Here is a 22640-nt window from a genome sequence, read left to right on the forward strand (position 1 = left end):
ATCAGTATTTTAATTATTATTATTAGCAGTATTTTTAGCTTCTTTTAACACAATTTAGCAGCTGGAATCAAAGTAAAGAGCAGGCACCATGTGACCAGCTCAGCAAGTTTGAGGACCTCTGCCCTAAGCAATAATGATCAATGGGGACAGCATTTCCTGTCAGCGAATGAAAAGCTGGAAGAACTGAGGGGCTGAGATGAATCCTCAGGAGGCGTTCAGATATTGTAGAATAGAAAACCCATGGGGCCTTAATCTGCCACTTCCTTCAAATGGGTTTTATTATGACTTCAGCAGGCCCTACACTTATTACCTTTCCCCATCACTCTCTCAATATTTTGTAATATTTCCCCTTTGGTTTATTTGTTTGAATGGTACGTGGGTAGCTCTTCATTATAAATGTATTGTATTGTGATCATATTTGTATGGCGTTGCACAGTGGCCTGAGTGCCTTGGCTACGAGGTACCCTAATAAATTAAATGTTTATTTCCTGATCACTAATAGCCAGGAAATGCCTGACACATTTGTGGTTGTTAGGCAGGCCATTCATCTGGTTTTAACAAGCTGGACAGTCCTGGTTTTGTCTGGTTTGTCCCCGTCCAGTGCTGATGTAAAATCAGACATGGTTTTGTCCTGCAGCATTCACGGAGGAGGCCATTTTGTAGAGTACCCTGCTCCACCTCTGCCAGTAGGATTTCACATGCATGCTTTGTGTGAGGTCACGCTGGCAGTGGTGGGGTCATGCAGATGGGGACAGGGACAATGATGGTCCACGTCCTGTATTCTGGGCATGCATCATAGGGTGACCATCTTTGCAGGATGGAAATAAGGGAAAACCACAAGGGAAACATACTTTATTTTAAGGGACATTTTAGTCAAACATCATTTCCCTTAGCATATCATGTATTTTCTCTCAAGTGTGCATTTCTACTGTCCTCAAGTTTACAATGCAATTAAGTACCATTTTAAACATTAAATTGAAGTTTATCAGTTTTAATATGTTTCAATACATCTTAAAATAAGGGACAGGTGATCACCCTAAGGGACAAATCAGTGAAATAAGGGATGGTCCCTGAAAATAAGGTACACATGGTCACCTTACCATTGATGTCACAGATCATGCAAATATAAACATTAAGAGAAGGAAAATAAAATAGGTGCTTTTTAAATGGTTGAAACTAGAGTTGAGCCCTTAAATCTAAACTTCCTGTCAGCCAGAATTTCAACAATGGTACTGAGTAAATTCCAGCTCCAAGTTTTTGTGACTGGCCTTTAGAGTACAGCCCCACCTCTAACCATCACACCTGAACTCATAATGCTATTGAGATGTGGCCCAATCAGCAACCACCACTCAGCCTGTCTCAATACATGAACAAACCTTTCTTGCCTTGGTCACTGTATCAGTTTCTCACTGCTAGGAAAAGACCAGTTCTTTGAAGAGAACCTCATAGTCATGTGAACAAGCAGTAAACAAGCCCTGTGATGTCTAATCAGGTAATTATTTCTTTCTTTCTCTCTCTCTCTTTTTTTTTTTTTAAAGAACTTTGTGTTTTCAGGGGTTACAGCTGCAATACTGACAAGAGGGTCAAGCATCTTCTGTCTATTAAGACAATGGGTGTGGGCCCTCACCTATGCTGGCTGGTGACTAGTTTCTGGTAATGCCCTCCCCATTGGTCATTACAGTATATGAAATACGTTTTAGTATATTTTTCTTTCCCTTTGACTTCCCATCACTAGATGAGCATGATGCAGGCTGAGCAGCTACGCAGGGCTGTGCAGAGGAGGAGAGGCAGAAGGCAGCTGGCTGTCCTACCACTGGTAGGGACTCATGTCATTAGAGCCAGTGTGTGGGAGGAGGCAATCAGGCTGTAAATGCTGGCTCTTCTGAGGCTGATGCCAGAAGGCTAACAGGGCATGGTGGTCACAGGTGAAAGGATCTACAGGTGGTTATTACTATGCCTACTGCTTCTGCTATAGGACAATCACTTGGGTTGCAGACCTTACATTGCCCCAAAAATAGCGGTCCAAGCAACTGGTTGCTTTGTCTGTTGTTGAAGCCAGCCCTGGAAAGAGAAATCTGGGTTTGAACACTGGTGCTGAGAGTGAAGAAGGGAAAATGGGATCAGAGCACTGGTGGCAATGTGGTGATGGGTGGAGCAGGAAGAGAAAGGTCTGGTGCTCCAGTGGGGTGGTGGAAGTGAAAGGACTCTGAAGGTAGCGGTGATGGGGTGCTGTGGAGTGGGAGCTTGAATTTGGCAGCTGTATTGTGTGGGGAAGGAGGATAAAGGGCCAAAGTCGCCCTACAGGAAAAAAAACCCTCTCATTGGAGTTATGCTACCCTGTGAAGGGGAATTGATCCAGAAGGAATTTAGTGCAGAGATGAGAGAATCAAGGTATGGCAATTCCAGCACCAGCAACGATCAGGATTCAGCAGCCAATGGATGGAGTGTGTTGAGGGGCAGATGTTTGTTTGGCAGCCATGTTGTAGTAAATTATTGTGACTGGCATGCAAACTTCAGCCTGTTGGATAATCTTATTCATAAAAATAGGTAAAGTCTCCTTTCCCATCTTTACAGGAACATTTGCTGTAACTGGCTGGAGGGCAAACATTATTTGTGGGAGCCTGTCCAAATGCAATAACTCTGTAGTGAGCAATGCTTCTCCCCTCCACCACCCCCCATCACAGCCCCAACCCCCATTGCACAAAAGGCTGATCTCTGCATTAGTCATATGGAGTAATGAGCATAAAGACATCTGCCCCTAGAACATGGTTCCAGCACCCGCCCTTCTGTGCTGAACATAAGGCCCTAGTTCACTTCAGCATTTAGAAGCTTCAAGAAAGTGTTACCCAATACTAGCCACTTTCACTGACCTGATTCCTGGGTCTAGAATATATGTACCCAATCCAATGTTTCTTTAACAAAATGGAAAATATTAATATATCTTGTGAGGAAATGGCCCTTTCAACCTGGGGTTACTGAACCTGTAATTTTATCGGGGACCATATCTGTCTCCAATAGAAAATTAAAGATTCTGAGGCCGTCCTCTCGGCTGACTTGAAAAACTGACAACAAGAAAATTTCAATTTTTGTTATAAACTATTAAAAATATATCCCTGTCTTAAATGTAAGCACTTTGGTCTTCTTTCTGCTACCCCTTCCAGAGAGGTGGCCTTTTGCTAAGATCACTTATATAAATTTAACATTCAGTATGTTCTGGTGACTTGCAGTGGGTATGGACTTAGTTAACGGGTGGGCATTTTCTGTTTTCCTGTTGTTTACTGAGTGCCAACAGTATGCTAATTTCTCTAACTGTGATCTCCAACTTCTATTACCTTATTAATGCATCAGTGGTTGTATTCTTGTGGTACAAAGTGACACCTGCTGGCCAGTTAAAATAACATTGTGTTTGAATTCCTGGCATGAATGAAATGCAGGGTGATCTCTGCAGGTGGTGGGGAGACATCTGGTGTGGGGTATCAGAACTCCTAACTGGCCTGCCCTTAGAACGTGGTGTACAATGGGTCCCAAAAAAAGCAGTGTTCTCAACCTGCTTTTTACCATGGATGTGCCGGGATCTGCAAAGCAACTTTTTATACTAGATTTTCAAAATTATCATGAAAAATTACCAGCCCGGACACAAAATCTACTTGCTGCCCTTTGCCCTGGGCATGGTGATGAGAATGAAATTATTCACTAGTTGAGGGTGGCACATTTTGTTGCCTCTGTCGGCTGAACTTATTGCATATACCTGCGGTTACTTGCAGTATTCCCCACAAGCTCCCTGGGTGCCATTCTCCCACCCCTCTCGATTTCAGGGACTCCCTGCAACCCCCACTTCTTCCACAGGCTCTGTGTGCCCCCCACCTCCGCTCCCTCTCTGCCGTGGGCTCTGTGTGCCCCCAGTTCCTGCTGCCTCCCCTGCTCCTCAGACGAGGCTCTCTCCCATTCTCCCCACCGCCTGCAGTTCTGTGTGCCCCCAATGTCAGGCGCTCAGGGCGCACCCCCATCACACCCCCCCCCCCCCATTGTCTGTGTTTCTATCTCGGCCAACAATGGTGACAAGGCTGCTCGGGGCGCCCTGACACCGAGGTCCAGCCCGGGTAGGCCAACCCCGCCAGGCCGCGCTGCCCTGGAACGCCATGAGGATCTGGGCCGGGGAGACGTCACCTCATCGCACTGTGACGTAAGAGGCTTTGTGCCACCCACGCTGCGGGGGTGGGACTCTTTAGCCTCTGCAGGCCTCGCAGCCGCCACCAGGGCGCAGGCGCGAGAGCCAGCTGGGGGCAGCCGCGGGCGCGCGCCCCGCGCAGCCAGGCCAATGACCTCTGCAGCAGGCTCCAGCGCCGGCTTGAGGCGAAGCTATTGTACAAAAACTACAGTACCCATCATGCCCCGGGACGGAAACCCCCTTTTCCGCCGGCGCTGAGCGGGAGCTTTGCATTCTGGGCGATGGAGTCCTGGAGCGTCCATGCCGGCCGCCGCTTGGCCGGAGGTGAAAATAGAATGGCCGCTTACCGTGATACCTTGCGCCCAGAGCCAGCGAACCGGCACTGCCTTCTGTGAGGCATGCTGGGAGCTGTAGTTTTCCCCCAACCCCCCCGCGAGGGAGTCTGACTCTCTGATTGGGGCCCCCCGTTCTTATCTTCTGATTCGCGGCGGGGGGGGCGAGGAAGGGCTGCTCGCGGCGGCGGCGGGGGATGGGTCTGGGCAGCCTGCGCAGCGCGAGCACCGCTGCTGTGAGGCGATGGCGGCGCGGGGTCCCTTCGGCGCCGCCCCCGCGCCCCCGCAGGGGCCTGGGCGGGGTGGCCCCCGGGGTGAGTGAGGTAAGAGCCCCGCTGGGCGCGCGCTGGGGGTTGCAGCCTGCGGGGGCAGATAACGGAGCGGGGGGGGGATACGGATCGTGCTGGCTCTGGCTGGTTCAAGGGCAAGAGCTCGGCTGGCTTCGCTCTTTGGTGGGGCTCGGCCGGTGGGTGAGGCCAAGGGGGTGAGACCCCCCCCCCGGGATGGGGGGTCTTAGTGGCCTGCGCAGGGAGTGGGACTCCTCGGCTGACTTCCTGACCGTGCCACGCACACTCCCCATGTCTGTGCCTCGGCTTCTCTGGCTGTGTCGCAGGGGCCTCCGAAAACTCCCCCGCTGGTGCAGGTTTGTGAAGCGCTTTACGGTGTGAGCGGCTCCATACATACCGGTACAGTCTTTCCTGCGAAGCCACCAGAAGCTCCAGTTATGGCAACGGGTAGGAGTAGAGCGCGAGATTTTTCTCTCCTGGTCCTGGGACAAGCAGAAATAGTTCATCGGTTTATTTGTATTTTTAAAATCGTCACAAGAGGCTCCTCTAATTGTTGACTAAAAAATACACTAGATGAATATGTCCACAAAAACATAAGAATGGCCATACCAAAGGTCCATCTAGCTCAGTGTCCTGCCTTCTGACAGTGGCCAATGCCAGGTGCCCTAGAGGGAATGAACAGGTAATCGTCAAGTCAGGGGTTGGCAACCTTTTAGAAGTGGTGTGCCGAGTCTTCATTTATTCACTTTCATTTAAGGTTTCGTGTGCCAGTAATACATTTTAACGTGTTTCAGAAGGTCTCTCTCTATAAGTCTGTATACTATGTAGCTAAACTATTGTGGTATGTAAAGTAAACAAGGTTTTCAAAATGTGTAAGAAGCTTCATTTAAAATTAAATTTAAAATGCTGATATTACGCTGCCGGCTGGCTCAGCCCGCTGCCAGCCTGGGGTTCTGTTCACCCAGGCTGGCAGTGGGCTGAGCAGGGCCAGCGGCCGGGACCCCAGGCTGGCAGTGGGCTGAGCGGCTCAGCCTGCTGCCACTCAGCCCGCTGCTGGTCTGGGGTTTCGTCTGCTGGCTCCTGCCAGCCAGGGTCCCGGCTGCCAGCCCCGCTCCACCCACTGCCGGTCTGGGATCCCGGCCCTGCCCACACAGAGTGGGTGCCTACATTCTTTCTCCCTGGTTCTAGCCCATTCTCTTCCTCTCTCTCTGCACTGAGCTGAGGGTGGGAGTGCACTGAGCACAGGGCTGGGGCTGAAGGAGCAGGCTGGGGGTTGGGGTGTAGGGTCTGGCCAGGAGCTAGAATGAGGGAGGGGGCTCAGGGTTGGGGCAGAGGTTTGGGTGTGGAGTGCTTACCTGGGCAGCTCCCATTTGGTGCGAGGGGTGCAGGTAGGAATGGGGGTGGTGGTGCAGGAGCTCCCGTTTGGTGCTCAGGGTGGGGGTGAGAATGTGAGGGGTGCAAGAGTCAGGGCATGGGGTGTGGGGGGGCTGGGTATGTGTGTGGGGGGGCTGGAGTCAAGGCTGGGGTCATGGGGGGTGCAGGGGTCAAGGCAGAGGGCTGAATGTGTGTGAGGGGGCTGCTGGGGTCAGGGCAGAGGGCTGGGGGTGTGTACTAGGGTTGTGGGGGTGCTCCCAGCACCCTGCACAGAGTGGCTCATGGCAGGGGGCTGGAGGGGATATTCCCTGATTCCACCCATCTTCCCCAAGGCTCGGAGCGCTCTAGGGCTCTGCCTCTCCCCCTCCCTCACAAGGGTCATCAGCTGATCAGTGGCAGGGAGGGAGAGGAGGAGGGGCAGGAACCCAGCATGCTGGGGGCAGAAGTGGGGGAGGGGGGACCTTGCCTGCTGGACCAAGCTTCTTCACCCTGCCCCCGCTGGGGGTGGGGGGGTGGGGCGGAGAAGAGCGGGCCGGGGCGGGCAGGATTTTTAATGGCACGCTGCTGCTTGCTGGGGTCCCAGCCTGGGTTCGGCAGTGGGCTGAGCGGGGCCGGCGGCTGGGACCCAGCAGGTAGCCGTGTGCCATTAAAAATCTGCTCGCTTGCCGTCTTTGGCACGTGTGCCATAGGTTGCTGACACCTGCATCAAGTGATCCATCCCGTTGCCCATTCCCAGCTTCTGGCAAACAGAGGCTTGGGACACCATCCCTGCCCAGCCTGGCTAATAGCATTGATAGACCTATCCTCCATGAACTTTTCTACTTCTTTTTTGAACCCTGTTATGGTCTTGGCCTTCACAACATCTTCTGGCAAAGAGTTCCACAGGTTGAGTGTGCATTTGTGTGAAGAAATATTTCCTTTTGTTTGTTTGACTCGTAGCTTGTGCCAGGAGGAGAGGGAGGCAGGTCACAAGTCATGGGGGGGCAGTGGCTCCTGTCCTGATCCTGTTTTGTAGAGCAGAATTCTAACAGGGATGCTGGAACGCGTTCACTCACTGTCTGCCCCTTAAGGAACATATAGATGTTAATGAAGGGCGCTCTTTAAAATGGCTCTCAGTGCTCTGCTGTGGTTGCTGGGCTGTTCTAATGCAATCTGATGGCTGCTTCTATGCAGCCCCTAGTGCAACCTGAACTGTGCACTAAATAGTGGATGGGCACTGGTGCCACTGTCATGTGTCATGCATTCAGACACATTAACAGCTGTGAACTGTCCATAGAACTGGGCTGAAGGTAACTGTAGCTCACTCTGCTTTTATTTTCTCACCTTTCTGACCAAATCAATGCCCCATTGACAGAACTTATGCTGGATTGCAGGAAGCCCCAAATAGCCACCTACTTTGCATGTTCCTAAAGCTGGCTCTGGGCAAGATGCTCTGGGAGAGGGGCAGCCAGACTCCTGGGTAGTCAACTGGATATAGGGTACACATGGCAGCTTGTTTTCTGAAGGAGTTTTTGATCTGGGACTGGCAAGTATAATGTAGTCATGCTTCTGGACCATCTTATCTCTGTTCTCCTTGATTTCTGTAAGAGCAGAGCATGGTGCAATCCAAATCAGTCTGCATCACTCTGCCATAATAAGGAAAAGCCAGTGATGGGTTGGAACCACAGAGATGGGATCTATTCACTTAGCCCCTAATTGGGAGATATGGACCTGGTGGTGGTGGGGTGCAGACTCATTTCTGTTAATAACACATGCGACTCTTTTATATAGGCTTCTCATCCACAGATCTCAAAGTGCTCACAAAGGTAAGTATCATTAGCCCTATTTGACAAATACACAAGTTGAGGCACAGAGGTCAGATGATGGCCAGCCTCACACAGTAGATCAGTGGCAGAGTCAGGAATGAAGCCAGGACTCCTGACTTCCAGAAACTGGACTACGTTGCCTCCCTTTAATTACACATGTTGGCATTTTCTTTCTAAAGGGGGGAGAGGGGTAGCCTGTTCTGGCATGTGAGATTGGATGAGTGTTATTGCATGGGATAGGTTGGGAATAATACTCCTTCTTAGCCTTCATTTTTTTTTTCCACCATTGGATTTTTTTAGGAGCAGCTGGTCACTTTATTTAAAAAAAGAACAAAAAAAACCAAACCTTTGTTCTTCCTTTCTCTCTCTCTTTTTTTTTTTTTTTTTTCCCCAGTGCTGTGGTAATTGCTATAAATTTGTTTATGTTGCAGAGTCCTCCGACCTTTGGGTTCCTGTTTGACATTGATGGAGTGCTTGTTCGGGGCCGCTATGTGATTCCTGCTGCCCAGAAGGCCTTCCGGAAACTGATAGACTCTAATGGACAGCTCCGGGTGCCAGTAGTCTTCGTGACAAATGCTGGGAATTGCTTACAGCATGTCAAGGCCCAGGAACTCTCCGATGCTCTGGGCTTGGAGGTAACAAGAGAATCAACCTCCTCTGTCCTGGGGCATTGGGTGGAGGCCTTGGGTTTTAAATTGAAATTACACAGGTAAAAAGATGCTGAGTACATGTGCGGGAGACTCTTCATTTGGACAGCAGAAATCCTGTGTCCCCCTAGCAGGAGCTCGGTGAGAATTCGTTGTCGTCAGTCATTCACTTTATATAACGTTCTTCAGCACTATAGGATTGGAAAACCAAAGCTAAAAGAAGAACCCAAGTTTAGTCAAAATTAGAAACTAAGCATTTAAATATCAAGAGAGCCAGTTAGAGGCCCTGGGGAGATGAGTTCTTGTGCAATGTATAGCTGGTCACTCGAAACTGGTCTGAGATCACATTTCATACACACTGGCAAACAGCCATCAGCTGGGGACAGTGTGCTGACTAGTTGTCAAAAGACTTCGTGTCCCAACTTCACTTCCCTGAGCTGGCCAGTCACCTATCCCAGTGTCTGTAACTGAAAATATCATGTCTGAGCTGGAGGAAGGAGATATTATACTGCTACAAAACAAGTCCAAATGGTATGTAGCTGCACAGCTGACATCAGCACTGCCCTGCTGCCAGTTCTGTTCTTACCATTGAGCTAATTCATCCACATGTTTCTTGTATAGGAGTAGCAGGTAAGACCCAGTGGAGCAAGGTAGCCAGGCATACTCTCCAACTTAGAATTCTGGGGCAATCGAATCAGCCCATTGAGTCCAAAGATTTAAAGCTGTTCAATCCAGACTAGTTCTCAAAGCTGTGTTTTAATTCACCAGGCTCAGAAGGATAGTGGCTGAATATTTAGACTAAGCGCCTCTGGGCAGGCCCTATGTGTTCAGTCCCTACACTGCCAAGCACCCCAGTGTTTCGATCTAAATGATGATGGTCCCTAGTTCATTAGACATCTGGGTCTGGTAAGAAGGCCATCAAAAGATGGTGCTGGATTGGTTCTAGGCCAGGATATTCAGTGGGATGGAACATGTGGCGGCCTTGCTCTCAGAGGTCTAGCTCCACTTCAGAATCTGCTCCTAGTGCCATGGTGAATAGCATACAGTGGAGAAGAGTATTTTCTGTATGCATGTTGGTTTGGGTGGTGGTTGTGGATGCAGAGTTCTTCTCTGTGTTGGCTTAACCAGCTGGAACTTGGCCTGTGGCTGTGGGTTTCCGTGATCATCCACCTCAGTGTGGGCTGGTGTTTTCATTTTTTTCCTACAAATGAAATGAGGGGAAAGTGGGTAACAGCTGAATGCTGTGTGGAGAATGGAAAGAGCTTCCATCCTGCTGAGGCTGTGTCCTCTTCTTCTTCCTGCAGGTGTCTCCAGAACAAGTGATCCTCTCCCACAGCCCCCTGCGTCTCTTCCATCAGTTCCATGAGAAGTGTATGCTGGTGTCTGGGCAGGGTCCGGTGGAGGAGAATGCCAGGAAGTATCCTTTGCAGTTCTGAGGTTGTGGACCCTGCTTGTCCCATCAGAGCTTCACAACTGTGCTGTGCTGGCCGTGCCTGGGGAGCAGTGATATCTGGATACGTACTGGGATACTTGTGTGGCCATCCTGCAGGAGGTGGGGGAGCGGAAAAAGGTCTTTTGATTTATTCTGAGCATCTTATGGGGAGGGGACACTTTGGACTATGTTGCAGTCTGTCTTCTGGATGCACCCTTGTGGTCTGTTTTGTTTCTTGCATTGACTGGGTTCATTACAGCCCATGCTTCGTGCCTCCCTTTTACTGTGATTGGTGCAAGACTCCTAGCTTCTGTAATCTTTTATAATGCAGTCCATGCCAGGCAGCAGTCGGGCATATTATAGGCAAGTGCTGTGCAATCTTTTCTTATGCAATTTTGTCCGTGTACTCTTCTCCTCTCTCCCTGGCTTCCCCCAACTCTGCTGATACGTCTGATCTCTAACGCCCTGTGCTGCTCCAAATCTAGAACCCACCCACAAAAGCTTTGCCAAAATATATCTGTTCTATTCTGACCAATAGCTACCAGTGCTGTTTAACAGGTCAGAGTTAAACATTCCCTGTGTTATGCAGGGTCATACTAGATGATGACAATGGTTGCTGGACTTAAAATCTATGAATCTATTCCACCTCTGCTGCACCTGTCTGGTTACCAGAGACTATTGATGGGTAAGCTTCTTTCATAGATCCCAAGGTCGGAATGGATCATTGTGATATAGCCCAGGGAAGGGCAAATTTTTTGGCCTGAGGGCCACGTCAGGTTTCAGAAATTGTATGGCTGTGCCTCCCCAAAAAGCCAGGCATGGCCCAACCCTCCCTGTTCCCTGACTGCCCCCCACTGCCCCATCCAAGCCCTCCTCTCATTCCTGACTGCCCCCCCAGGACCCCTGCTTCATCCAACCACCCTTCTCACTGACCACCCCTGCCCCTGACTGCCCCTGGGACCTCTACCCCCATTCAACCCGACCCCTATCCAAACCCCCCCCCCCCCCCCCCGCCCTTACTGTTCTTCCTGGAGCACGGTGGCTGGCAGTGCAACAGCCGCGCCACCCGGCTGGAACCAGCCACGCCACTGCGCAGCATAGAGCACTGGGTCAGGCCGGGCTCTGCAGCTGCACTGCACCAGGAGCTCACAGCCCCGCCGCCCAGAGCTTTGCGCTGGCGGCGCAGAGAGTTGAGGCTGTGAGGAAGGGGGAACGGCAGGGGAAGGGCCAGGGGCGAGCCTCCTGGGCCAGGAACTCAGGGGCTGGGCAGGACGGTCCCGCGGGCTGGATGTGGCCCGTGGGCCGTAGTTTGCCCACCTCTGATCTAGCCTGATCTGTATAACACAGGCCATGGAACTTCCCCAAAATAATTCTTAGAACTTTTTTTTTTTTTTTTTTAAAGCAAAAGATCCAATCTTGATTTATAAATCGTCAGTGACGGAGACTCCTCCATGTGCTCTCTTGCACGAGTTTATCCACAGGCTTTTTCTTTTTAACCTTTAGACCTACTAGGCCACACTGCGTTGATGTAGGCACATGCTATTCCACTGAAGTCAGTGAATTTGCACCCACTTACCAGGTCTGAATCTGCAGCCCTCCTATTCTAGTGTTTCTGAGAGTCACTATCCTGCTGTGCTTTGGAGACTTGAGACTTCCGAAGTTGCCGCGAATGGATTTGTTCTGAATTGTCATCTCTGGTGCTGTGGGATGGTCTTCCAGTAATGTCCTGAATCAATATTGGACTTCAAGCAGACTCTGTAGGGGAAGGAAATCACCCAGCTCTTATAGGGTAATGGGATTTCCAACTTTGGGGTGAGCTGTTCAAAATCATCTACATGACTTCGGAGCAGAAGTCCTATTGAAAGTCACTGAGACTTGTGCTTCTAAATTCCTTATGGGCTGATTTACAAAAGCACCTAATCTATAAAGAGCAGGCTCTATTTCCTTCCTTGACTGTCTGAAATAGTATGGGGTTCCGGAATGTGGTTACCATACAGGATGTGAGGAAGGCATTTCCCCTGCTGGACATGGTTGATCAAAGCCGTAGACCAAAGGAGCTGGTAAATATCAACCTGTCTGTGAGACTGTGACCTGGGATTATAGCATTTGTATGTTATGGCCTTTGATAGAATAGCTGCGAGATCATCTATAACTAGCCCTATTTACGCCATTCATTAGAGTGACTCTTGCTGGGGGAGGTTGGGATTGTTACTGAGCTCCCTGGAGGTCTGCATTCTCACACAGCTCTCTGCAATGGCCTCTGCTGGAAGAGGCTAGAGCTGCAGTAGCTTTGACATACCCACTTCCCCACAGTATTTCTTCACTGTTCCCTAGTGTTTACAACCAAGATTCATTTTTTTCAAGAATGATTAGTGATTTTTTTTTTTCTTTGGTGGGGTGGATGTGGGGTGGCCAATTTAAGACTTCTTAAAGGGGCCTGACTTTCAGCAAGTATTGAGCACCCATCTGAAAAATTAGACCCTTGAAGGCTTCTAAATGTGGGCTTCCAAAATGAGTAGTCATTCCGGAAATTCTTGACTCTCATCTTTACTAACACATTATGTCAATACCAAATGTGTTTAGTTTTGTATTATTAACCCAGCCTTGCTTGTTTTTTCTGGCAGCCTCCTCTGACCACTGACTTCCCTACCATAGAAGGTAAGTGCTATGCTTTCTCCATGTGTGTACTATTATCCTGCTTGCTGTTCAGCCAAGCCAGCTGGATAGCCGTTTAGTGACAGGACACCTGACGGAATGACTGATTCAGATGCTGTAGTACACACTGTTTATCTGTCCCCTTCCAGAAGAAGTATATTGTAGTGGACCGAGTGCTTTTTATTTTATTTGTTGAATGGGTGCGTGTTCTGAACTTCCATGTACAGTATCTCTTAAATGTTTCAGGGATAATTCTGTTTGGGGAGCCGGTCCGGTGGGAGACGAGCCTGCAGCTGATTATCGATGTCCTCTTGAGCAACGGGAACCCTGGGGCAGAGCTGGCAGCAGTGCCATATCCCCATATACCTGTCCTTGCCTGCAACATGGATCTTTTGTGGATGGCAGAAGCCAAGATGCCAAGGTGAAAAACATATTTGTTAAGGTCACTTTTTGCCTAGTTTATTTAGCTACCCTGTTGATGATCTCTGCTTGAGACCTAATCTACATCATCTCTGTAATGTGGCTAGGAGACCTTTTAGTGGGGTTACAGTATATATTTGTTTCTCTAATGTTGTCTGAAAGGGTGGCACTATTTGGAGAGACCTCGAAGTTACATTGGGAACTTGGCCCAATTTTGAAAATATTGGTCCTTTTTAAATTTAGTTGCTTAAGTCCGAGTAGATACTCGGGTACTGCTAAACCCAACAACCTTCATACTTAGCAAGGATGGCTTTCTGCATCAAGGACTATGATTACGGTGACTTCACAGTTCTGAAGGTCAACCCTTTTTGGGTTGTTGAGACAACAAAAAAATGTGCACTTTTTATTTAAGTGCAAAAAGCCTCTTTTCTCTTCTTTCCTTTTTGCATAAACTGGGCCATCTGGTTGAATTCATTTCACACCTTTCCAAAAGATCCACCACCCTGGAGTCAAGCCTAAGCACCAGACATCTCATCCCAAATGGAAAATTTAATAATAAAAAAAGCAGAACTTGGCCCAGTATGCAACTTGGATACATGTCTGCAGCTGCTGGTGTCTCTAAGCCATTCATATGTCTGAGGGTAGATTTTTATTCCAATGTCTAGCAGTTAGTAAGATGGTCTCAAACAATGAGGAACACATGAGATAAGCATGAGAATCAACATGTCATGCACACTTTTTGGAGGGGCTTCTGTATTGGGGGGGTGGGTAGGTTCTCTGCAAGTTTAATATCCAGTAAATTAAAAAGAATGGATGCTTCAGAGGTGTAAGGTTAAGGGAATGGCAAGGTGGGGACTTCTGTTCTGTTCTGTCTTCAAGTTGTTTGCATGTAGGTGTGGATCAGGGTTTCATCTCTCTTGGGAGATAATCATAGCCGTAAGATGGATAATGGCTTCTGTGCAAATGCCAAAGGGCCAGGGGGCACTGTTGACACTTTTTTCTGGGGCAGATTTGGCCATGGCACCTTTCTTGTCTGCTTGGAGAACATCTACAAAAAAGTGACTGGCAGGGAGCTGAAGTATGAGGCCCTGATCGGCAAACCCAGCATTGTCACTTACCAATACGCTGAGTATCTGATCAAACAGCAGGTGGAAAGACGAGGGTGGCCATCTTCCATCTGCAGGCTCTATGCTGTTGGGTAAGATACCTCTTCCTGTGTGTTTCCTTAGGGGCCTTCAGCCCTATTTTTTGTGGCAGAGCTCTATGAGGAATTACTTAAACAAACAAAAAAAACACCTCCTGAGGCATTTCTGGAGCTTCCTATTCTAAATGCTGATCTGAACTGCATTATGACAAAAGGTCACTAATCCATGGCTCCCTGCATCTCCATAGACATGGAATAGTCAGCCTGCTTGAGTCACTGCTGCAGGATGTGATTGAGATACATAGCATACCTCTGGAATTTCAAATCAGTGTAATAGCATCAACCAGCCAGTAACTGCATTTTAGAGCCACTTCAGACAAGGCCCATCAAACATTCTTTGGGGGCAGAGGGGGGAACAAGAAGGAATATCTTCCTCGTAACCAGCATTGTGCAAAGGGCTGGACTCAGGGCTGTTATCATGTTCCTCTCAAGCATCTGGGATTGGCTGCTGCTAGAGTTGGTGTGCTGGATTAGACAGGCCACTGATCTGACCTGCCCAATTCTATGTAAGTACCTGACTCTAGCTCATTCCTTGCCTCCCCCCACCCACCTTTATGTTGGACCCATCCCAGCCTGCCTATGCTTAAGTCAAACTTGTGAAATAACTGATTTTCCCTCATCTGATGGCCATGCACAGGGATAATCCAATGTCTGACATCTATGGTGCAAACTTCTACAACAGCTACATCAAAGCTGCGGGTCAGGCCCGTGCCCAGGCTGAGGTGAAGAGGAGTGTGGGGATGGCGGATCCCCGGAGCGAGGGCCATTCAGAGCTGAGGAAGGATTTGTATGTCTCGTTGGAGAGTTGCAAGTCAATTCTGGTCTGCACTGGGGTCTACAATCATCACGGAGATGTGCCTACTGACCCACATGAGAGCGTGATGGAGACTGTGTTCCATGGGCACCGGGACTTCCGCTTTGACCCTAGCCTAGTGGAAGCATCTTATGTGGTGGAGGATGTGAATGAAGCTGTGGAGCTTGTCTTTAAGAAGGAGAATTGGAGCCAGGAGTGAAATGGGAGTGGCAAAATCTAGTCATCAAGGTTCGGGAGGGGAGGATTGGGATCTCCAAGCCTAACTTGTCCTAAAGTGGGGGAAAAAATTCCCAGTGCATTTTGGGGCCTGATGTTAAACGTCCCTTGTCTTAATATCAGTTGGTCAGTCTATTGTTGTTACTAGCAGGGTATCAATCTTAATCTGGCCAGGTCCATGTTTACACACTGCTGTTGCTCCTGTGCATTAAACTGTAATGGGGACAGGATGGTATAGATCATCCTTGACACCTCTGCCCCCATGTTTTTGTGAAGCTCTGGTCAACTAGAGTCCTTTCCTCTTTCAAACCCCCTCAGTGCTTGAGGGTTATCCCTGTTACACAGGGTGGGGGGAGGTGGACGGAAGCATCACAGACCCATGCATCAGTTCTGTCCTATACAAACCTTTAAGTAGGATGTAAGTGGAGCCTGGCCTCTGTACTGACCCTCTGCCGGGGGTGAAATTGATAATGAAGGGTTAATGTCTCTTCCAAATGTGCTTTGATGCCCTGGCCTGCTAACTACCCCTGTTTGTCTGGGGATTGAGAGTGCACATAGTGTTGTCTTGATATAGCACCTGGGTTCTCACTGCCCTTGTGCTGGATCAGAAACTTTGCCTCTTGCATCCTCGCCTCTCTTTTGTGGCTCCCTAGCAACATAAGCTGTGGTAGTTTAGCTCATAGGAAAGCCTAGGCAGCCATAGCAACTTGGTGCAGTGCCAAAGGTGGAATTAAAATCATCTTGTAACTTAAACACGTTCTCTGATTGCCAACAGCCCTCTCCCACTTCCTAAGGGGGAGCACAAGCAGCCTTGCTCCAAAGATGCCTAGGAATTAACCTGGGATTATAAACTACCAGAGGCAAGGAAGCAGCATTTTGCAGCAGCACTAAGTTGTGAAGCCCTAATAGGGTCAGTGGGGATACCAAAATGGACCCTTGCACCATCTATAAGAGTGACGAAACCTCCCCTCCTGTGCCCCCTCCCCCATTGGTTCTGCTTCCAGGGAGGGTCCCTGGGAACTAGGTCAGTAGCTCAAGCCTGCCCTGCATTGCTGGATGCTGTGATAGGTCACCCATTTACTTAGGCAGAGCTGTTAAATTGCCCTTTGGGAGAGGAGCCATAAACATCAGCCAAAGCTAGGGCCTCTGGCCATTCCTAGTTTTGGTCTCTGGGCTTTTTAAATGCAGAACTTTTTTTCCTAGATGTAGTTTGCTCCTCAGGGATGCCTGTAAACTCTTAATTCTCTTTCCCTTTCCTTCCTCTCCCCAAATTGCAGAGAAGTGCTCTCCAAAGTTGTCACTGCTACTCCTGGATTGGCTAGCAGCTTAATGCTGCTGCAGTAGTGCCCAACCCTGCTTTAACTTTGCTTCCAGTTTCTTAGCCCTTGTTATTAGGGGAGAGTTTGAGGCCTGTCTGTTCATTAAAAATCCTTAAGAATATCTGTGAAAATTTCTCAAGATGAAACTCAATATGAATACTTAGTCCTGCCATGAGTGCAGGGGCCTGGACTAGATGACCTTCTAGTCCTATGATTTTTATGGAAGATGTCAGCTCAGAAACAGGTTAATTTTAAACCTTGAAAAAATTCATGTGATCCACCCTGGCACCACCACAAATGATTCTTGATATCAAGTGGAGAGGCCTGACTGATGTCTCTAGTTTTTGTGCACTTCTGTTGATATCACTGGAGTTACTGACTCACACCACTAAATGAGATCAGAATTCAGGGCCAGTGTCTCTTTGCAAACATACCCATTTTAAGCAGCCACTTCTGCAGAGCATAAGCTGTGATCTTTTTATAAGTATATTTTGTTCTCAATTAAAATATCAGAGTTCAGGTTTGTTGATTTCCTGTGAGCACCTTTTTTTCCATAGCTCCTCTTTGGTAACACTGGATTAGCCTAGTAGGATTGTACAGGGTACCAGGCTCCTTCCTTCTACTTGAAACACTAATTTAGGGGGCTGTAGTCTGTGAAGCAAGCTGTGTATTCTGTCAGTGACCCTGCAAAGAGGTAGTGTGTGTGTCTCTTCTTCCCTACTCCCCTTGGTTACTGTGATACTTTGGGGTATAATACAGACCAGTGAGGAGCTGTGTCACCACTTGACTAGTAACTTGGGGTGCCTCACAATGCTTTGCTGCTGTAGCTTCCCACCTGAGGTCCTCACAAACAGCATGCAGGTCACACCTTGAGTGCCCATGTATAGCCACAGCCCTGGTCCAGCAGCTCTGACCCCAGCAGCCTGCCAGCAACACCAGCTTCTACCAGCTTTAGTCCCTACTTGTAGGGCGATCCCAACACACTCCCAGTCCTAGATTTCCCCCCCAAAACATGTTCTGCACTGTCCAGCCCTCTCCTGGACAGTCCAAATATTTTATGTCAGTTACCCCTTTAAGGTGATCAACATCCAACAGTCTGCTACTTTCAATGAAGTTACCCAAACAATTCCACAACACTGGATTAGTTTTAAAAAATAAAACAAGTTTACTTACAAAGAGATTGAGTACAAGTAATGAAGCATTAAAGTTAGAAATGGTTACAAGAAAAAATAAAGATACAATGTTTTCTAAACTTCACCTTGAACCAACTCTGGTTTGTTAAATCCTTTCAGTACACTCTCACCAAACTCAGGCCAGGATCTGGTCACGGAAATCCAATGGCTGTATCTTTTGTTGTCTTAGGTGATGAAAGAGATGGACGTGTTACCCCAAAATTAGACCTAAAGCACTGCTGTAATGGCCCGTCTGTATCAGTAAATAGTCAGTTTTGTCTGGTTTAGTAGGTAACAGGAGACAGCCCAGAAATTGCCAGGATTTTACCAGGGGGCTTCTACTCAACCTGTGAGGAACTCCCCAGAACAGTCAGTTAACCCTTGGGAGGACACAGATACAGCCTTCTGCTTGAAGGAAGGACACTTAAGCAGTAATTCTTCAAAAACAAAAAATCTTTATTTTAACACAATATTTCCTAATACAATAACTCTAAACACATAATGAAAACACAGCAGATCTAAAATATAGATCAAAGAAATAAACCACCCCCTTTAACAAAGACATAAAATTCTGTTAGCACAGATGCATATTGAAGTACCCAAAATTGCAATATCCTGCAAATGGAAAACACCTCTTAATGGTTATGTTCTATTTGTGATAGCCAAATGCTGACCGTGAGTTCTTAAACATTAAAACTATACATATAACAATAAAACACATACACAATCATCCAGCTTTATTATTCCATACATACACGTTTTATACATTACATAGAATATGTCCTTATGTTTACTTCTTTAATGTTTCTTCATTTCAGCTGGTCTTTCTGCTCTATCAAAATAGCATTAATATTAATTAAAGGTACTTTTCTGTTGTTTGCTTCTTAGTAATTTAGCTCTTTTAGTAGTCTTCCTTCTTTCCTGGTTCTAGCTACTCCAATACCATCTCCCCCCCCTACCTTTTCTCTCACACAACAAGCTAAAGCCTGTCAGCTTAGCTCCCTGCCTTATATACATATTTTGATCTGTTCTGATTGGTAGTTTCTTTAATCCCTATCATTATCAGCCAATCAGCTTCAAGCTCTTTCTCTGTCAATTAGACTGGACCTGTTTGAGGACCTGTGTTCTGCCTAACCCCTCCTCTCAGGTTTTGGAGCGACCTTTGTATTGCCTCAGCCTGCCTGTTTGCTATTGGTTGACCAGACTTCCATTTTGGATTTCTCTGACTGTGACTGCTTACAACACCAATTTGTTTTCCCTAGCTCTAACCGCTTAAAACCATCTTTATTAACCATTTAAATTCTTATAACTATCAAACAAATTATACACTTATATGCACCTTAACATTATGTTTCACTGTCACCACTCCAGTTTACTAATTCAAACAAGACCAAATCTCAATCACTTCCAACTTCAGCTAATGGGTGACAGAAGTAGGATTGGGCTCCCAATATGTAGAAACCTTCAGCTTGTAATAGTCAAGGAGCAGTTTGGGTCTGTTTCATCTGTTCAACACCCTCCCACTCCTTCCACCAAAAGTGACTGTTCTATTCAGCATCTCTGTGCAAACCCTATGGGTCCTCTGGCAGCTGGCTCCCACTGAGCAAAAGAAGTATTGCTTCAGAATGTTGGGCAATCCTGATGGTTGATTGGCTGAGGTGGTCACATGCTTTTAAGCATAAACTTGGCATCTTCTATCTGGCCTCCTTATTGAATGCTTAACCTAAGCATGAGGTTCATCTTTTCCCCCCTGGTAGTAGTGATCTAGGTTATGCTGTGAAAGCTGGTGGAAGTACTACTAGAAGTCACTACTGAAGCAATTAAATGACAGAAAACTGGATGCCTCAGAAGACTGACAATAATGGGATGCAGAGTCTTTCAGCTCTAGCTGAATGGTTCAAATCAGCCTACGTCAGTGGTTCTCAAGTTTAACAACCCGCGAACCCCTTTCACGAAAATATCAACTCTCACGAAACCCCCTCCTAAAAATGAATATTTCCAGGGGTTTTCTCCCTTACCTGAGCATAAATTATAGAAGCGGTGATCCTGGAAATAATTTGGGTTTTTCATGACAAGCTTATTACACACTATTATTATATTATTATTTATCATTACAGTATTAATTTTATTACATTATGAAAATGGCAACACTCTTCCAAGATTTCACTTTTGTTGCTCATATCACTTCAATTGAGCCTACATGTTTCATCAAGGAGTACCAGACATGAAACAGCATGAAGGTATTTAAGAAGCCAACTCAAATAAAGAGTTCCTCCCACAAGCATTCGGGTCTTGAGCAGTCCAAGCAAACAACACACGACTACAATAAAGCTTAAACTTGTTCTGCTAGTAAGTCATGGTCACGGGGCTCGGGCTGCCAGCCCCCATGCTCCGCAGGGCTCAGGCTGCTGGCGCCTGGGGTCCTCAGGAACAACTCTGTCCACCATTACAGAATTTTTTTCTGAGAACCCCCTGATACATGTTGTGAACCCCAGTTTGGGAACCACTGGCCTATATCAACAGTGACTGCAAGTTGTTAATTGCAAAAGCCTGTTCAATGGCCTTTATTAAATGAGTCTTGTCCTAGTGCACAAGAATATTATCACTAAAAACAACGTCTCTGCTGACAGTAAGCAACCTCCTGTGAGACCGGCAACAAAAAGAGCATGAACGTGAAGCCTGAACTTGTCTCTCATCCCTAGAAGCAAGCCTCCTGTGTCTGAGTTGAGGCACATTGGCAAGGCAGTGGAGGAAACTTCCAGAAAGGGCAGCTGTAGTGCATCTGTTACATAGCTAAAGAGAGGACTTCAGTGTTATGCCCCTATCTTTCACAAGCAATACATTAATCTAATAAAACAAACACTAGTAAGAGAAAAAAAAATTCCCGCTTGTTAACTAGAATGGATAAAATGAGATAGCTGGCCTTTTTAGCTTTCATTTTTTTGCCTCGGCCTAGGCTCAATTCTAAAACACGCCAGGCCTGTTATGACCTGTTTTATTCATAAATAAGTGCATGCACTAATTTAAAAAAAGTCTGGAGCATAATCATGGCATTTCACATTTTCATTAAAGGCCGTAATCATTTCAGTTTAACTCGGTAACAAATTGCTACATGTATGTACTGTCTATAGCAAAAATGACTGTACCCATGACTTTACAGTACAGAATGAGCACTTTGGTGACATATTTTCAGTGTTTGAAATAAATCAATTGAAATATCTCTGTATTTTATTACTGGCCTGGTGAAAATTGTTATACCTAAGCCTATAGACTTCCATCCTGCACATTTGAATTGATCAGATAAGTGCAGTGTCAAATGTGCATCACAGAATCATTGTTCAGTGTTCTCATCCCACGCTTGCTGCATTTTAAATGTGATTCCTCTAATTCAAACTCTCAGAATTGAGTGTAGCCTCTTCCATTTTTCCCTCCTCAAGCTCCCAATTTTTGACAGCCCTTGAGAGACATAATTAGGATTTTAGTACCTGGTCTTTACTTTCTGCATGTTTTATCTCATTTCCCAGAAGTAAAACAGCTGGTTTGTTTCCTCTTGAATTTTGCCAGAAACAATTGCCCCTTGCTAAAGCCAGGCCCTCCCACTAAAGAGGGATGGGAGGGAGGGAGAGGGCTTTTGGGGCCCTCTGCTTCCTACTTCCCACATAATTGTGAAGCCAGAACACGGTAATTTTTAGGCAGTTATAATATCTATTTTATTAAAACCTGCTTGCAGCTGTTGGCTTCCATTGGGTTCGGTATCAGTTTTAATCAGACACCCTAGCCATAATTTGAAATTTGCTAAAAATGGAAGAGATAGGCGTGGAGGTTATTTAAAATTTAGTCTATGTGCTTCATGCTACTGTTGCTTGCTGTTAAAGAACTGTTACCACCTCCATGTGCTGCACCAGGAATTTTGTCATATACTGGATCACCAGGGAAACAGTTAGCTTATTGTATTTCACCCTGCAGTGCTCAAGGATTTGACCACAGACGTATTTTGCTTTTTGAGATTGAGAATGCCATTTCTGTTTTTCCCATGTGTAAGCAGGGGATTTGTCCCACCATAGTAGAGGAATTTCTCTATGTACGCAGTACCCTGGATGAACTGAGTAACGAAAGGATCTGAGTCCCTGGCCCAATTCCCTTCACCCCGGTACCTGCACACCTTGACTTTCCCTCCTGGCCCCATGTGAACAGGACTCTGACCACATAGGGAGAACCGAGTCCAGGGATTTCCTGGGCATTTACCTCAGTCCCTCTGTGGTCAGGGATGTGGACGCCCCAATGCAGGATACTTCTAACTCCCTTGTTACCTTTTCAACCTGCAATCACTGCAGTTCATTTGAACAGACATACAATTGATTTACAGTTACACCAAAACTTTCTTTTGGGATTAAAGAGCATTTTGCAGCATCAGCACTGTGAGGAAATGGCCTGGGTAAGGGTCAGTGCAGCAATCTCGAAAGTGCAATAAACTTTACAGTAACAACAGAGTGCAGTGTCTTCTTCCTGGACCTGAACGTGCTGCTGTGACGGCAGTGCCCCAGGATGAGTTTGGGCTCTATGTGACAGACCCCATTCTCCACCGTCAGTTCTGGCCTCCGGTCAGGCCACATCCAACTCTGGCTCTGCACTTAATGCTTTCTGACAGATGCTGGCAAAGGAGCCTGTCTCCTCCTCTCTCCCTACACCAGTGCACCAGACCCTCTGCAAGTGCTGGAGACTCACCCCAATGCTGCTCTGACCCCGGCTGTTGCACTCTCCCTGGCTCCTCTGGCTCTGGGCTGTTGCACTTGCC

General features: G+C 47.2%; 1 protein-coding gene across 2 annotated transcripts; it reads left to right on the plus strand.

Moving 5' to 3' along the window:
• Window positions 1-4682: 4682 nt before the first annotated feature.
• On the plus strand, window positions 4683-21002 carry HDHD5 (haloacid dehalogenase like hydrolase domain containing 5). Of its 2 annotated transcripts, none has more exons than XM_074938821.1 (8): window positions 4683-4823; window positions 8398-8601; window positions 9918-10030; window positions 12012-12105; window positions 12670-12703; window positions 12947-13121; window positions 14130-14318; window positions 14962-21002. In XM_074938821.1, the coding sequence occupies exons 1-8, from the start codon at window positions 4698-4700 to the stop codon at window positions 15335-15337; spliced, it is 1311 nt and encodes a 436-aa protein (XP_074794922.1). In that variant the 5' UTR covers window positions 4683-4697; the 3' UTR covers window positions 15338-21002. The 2 variants fall into 2 exon arrangements, with proteins under 2 accessions (XP_074794922.1, XP_074794930.1); XM_074938829.1 differs by having other exon boundaries at window positions 15007-21002.
• Window positions 21003-22640: the final 1638 nt, after the last annotated feature.

Source organism: Natator depressus, chromosome 1 (genome assembly GCF_965152275.1).
Source record: "Natator depressus isolate rNatDep1 chromosome 1, rNatDep2.hap1, whole genome shotgun sequence".
Classification (NCBI taxonomy): domain Eukaryota; kingdom Metazoa; phylum Chordata; order Testudines; family Cheloniidae; genus Natator; species Natator depressus.